Below are 1,077 nucleotides of genomic sequence, written 5' to 3' on the forward strand. Positions count from 1 at the left end.
AGGGTCATGTGTGTGGGGACAGTTTGGGGACAGGGATGGGGACACGGGCAGATACGGCATGAGCATGGGGATGGCATGGGTGTGAGGACAGGGATGGGGACAGGGGTGACACAGGGATGGGGACAGAGACAGGGATGGGATGGGTGGTGCTGCAGCGTCTGTCTGTCCCCATGCACCCGTGTGTCCCCATGGGCCTGTCATGCTGCGTCTGTCCCCGTCTGTCCCCATGGCTCCGTGTGTCCCCATGGTCCATCTGTCCCCACGCGCTCTGCTGTCCCCATAGATCCATGTGTCCTCATCGCTCCACATGTCCCCACATCTCCTGCTGCTTCCCCATCCATCCCTCTGTTGCTGGATCCGGATGTCTCCCATCTGTCCCAGTCTGTCTCCATGAACCTGGCTGTCTCCAGTCTGTCCCCATTCGTCCGTCCCCATGTGTCCATCTGTACCTGTACCCATCCGTGTCCATCTGGCCCCGCGTCCCCGCTGGGCCCTGCAGATGAGTTCTGTGGTGCCGGGTTGGTGGTGACCTGACTCCTCTTTGCTCCCACAGAGCTTGCCCAGACCCTGCCACCCCGTGGGGGGTCCCCAGTGTCACCAGTGGCATCACCACCCGCCCATGGGTCACCGCCACCCCCGAGGTCCCCGGTGCCACCAGCATCCCCAGGCTCACCAGCATCACCAGTGTCACTGGATGCACCCTTGGGCTCACCAGGGTCTTTGCGGTCACCAGCAGCATCTCCAAGGCTCCCAGTGGCCCCAGTGTCTCGAGGGTCCCCAGCATCTGCGAGGTCCCCAGTGTCACCAGTGTCACCGGACTCCCCAGCAGCCCCAGGGTCACCAGCACCCCCAAGGTCCCCAGAGGCACCAGCAGCCCCAAGATCACCTCCACAGTCCCCAGCACTACCACAGTCCCCTGTGTCACCTCCAGCCCCATGGTCCCCAGGGCTCCCTGGTGGCCCATCCCTGCATGAGCTGGGGGCCAAGCTTTCCTCCTACAATGGCTCCTTGCTGCAGCGCCTGGAAAGCCACCTTCGGGCCACCAACTTCCCCCTCCGGGGCAACCAGACGGTGCCC

At 64.1% G+C, this 1,077-nt stretch overlaps 1 protein-coding gene across 1 annotated transcript in view; it reads left to right on the forward strand.

The window, feature by feature from the left end:
* Positions 1-553: 553 nt before the first annotated feature.
* LOC104412978 (tenascin-X-like) overlaps positions 554-1,077 on the forward strand; it is a gene marked incomplete at both ends in the record, with an annotated part of 6,349 nt that continues 5,825 nt past the window's right edge. The window contains 1 exon segment of the mRNA XM_010023849.1: positions 554-1,071. Coding sequence (XP_010022151.1) covers positions 554-1,071 — 518 coding nt within the window.

Source organism: Nestor notabilis, unplaced genomic scaffold (genome assembly GCF_000696875.1).
Source record: "Nestor notabilis isolate BGI_N333 unplaced genomic scaffold, ASM69687v1 scaffold491, whole genome shotgun sequence".
In the NCBI taxonomy this organism is placed as follows: domain Eukaryota; kingdom Metazoa; phylum Chordata; class Aves; order Psittaciformes; family Psittacidae; genus Nestor; species Nestor notabilis.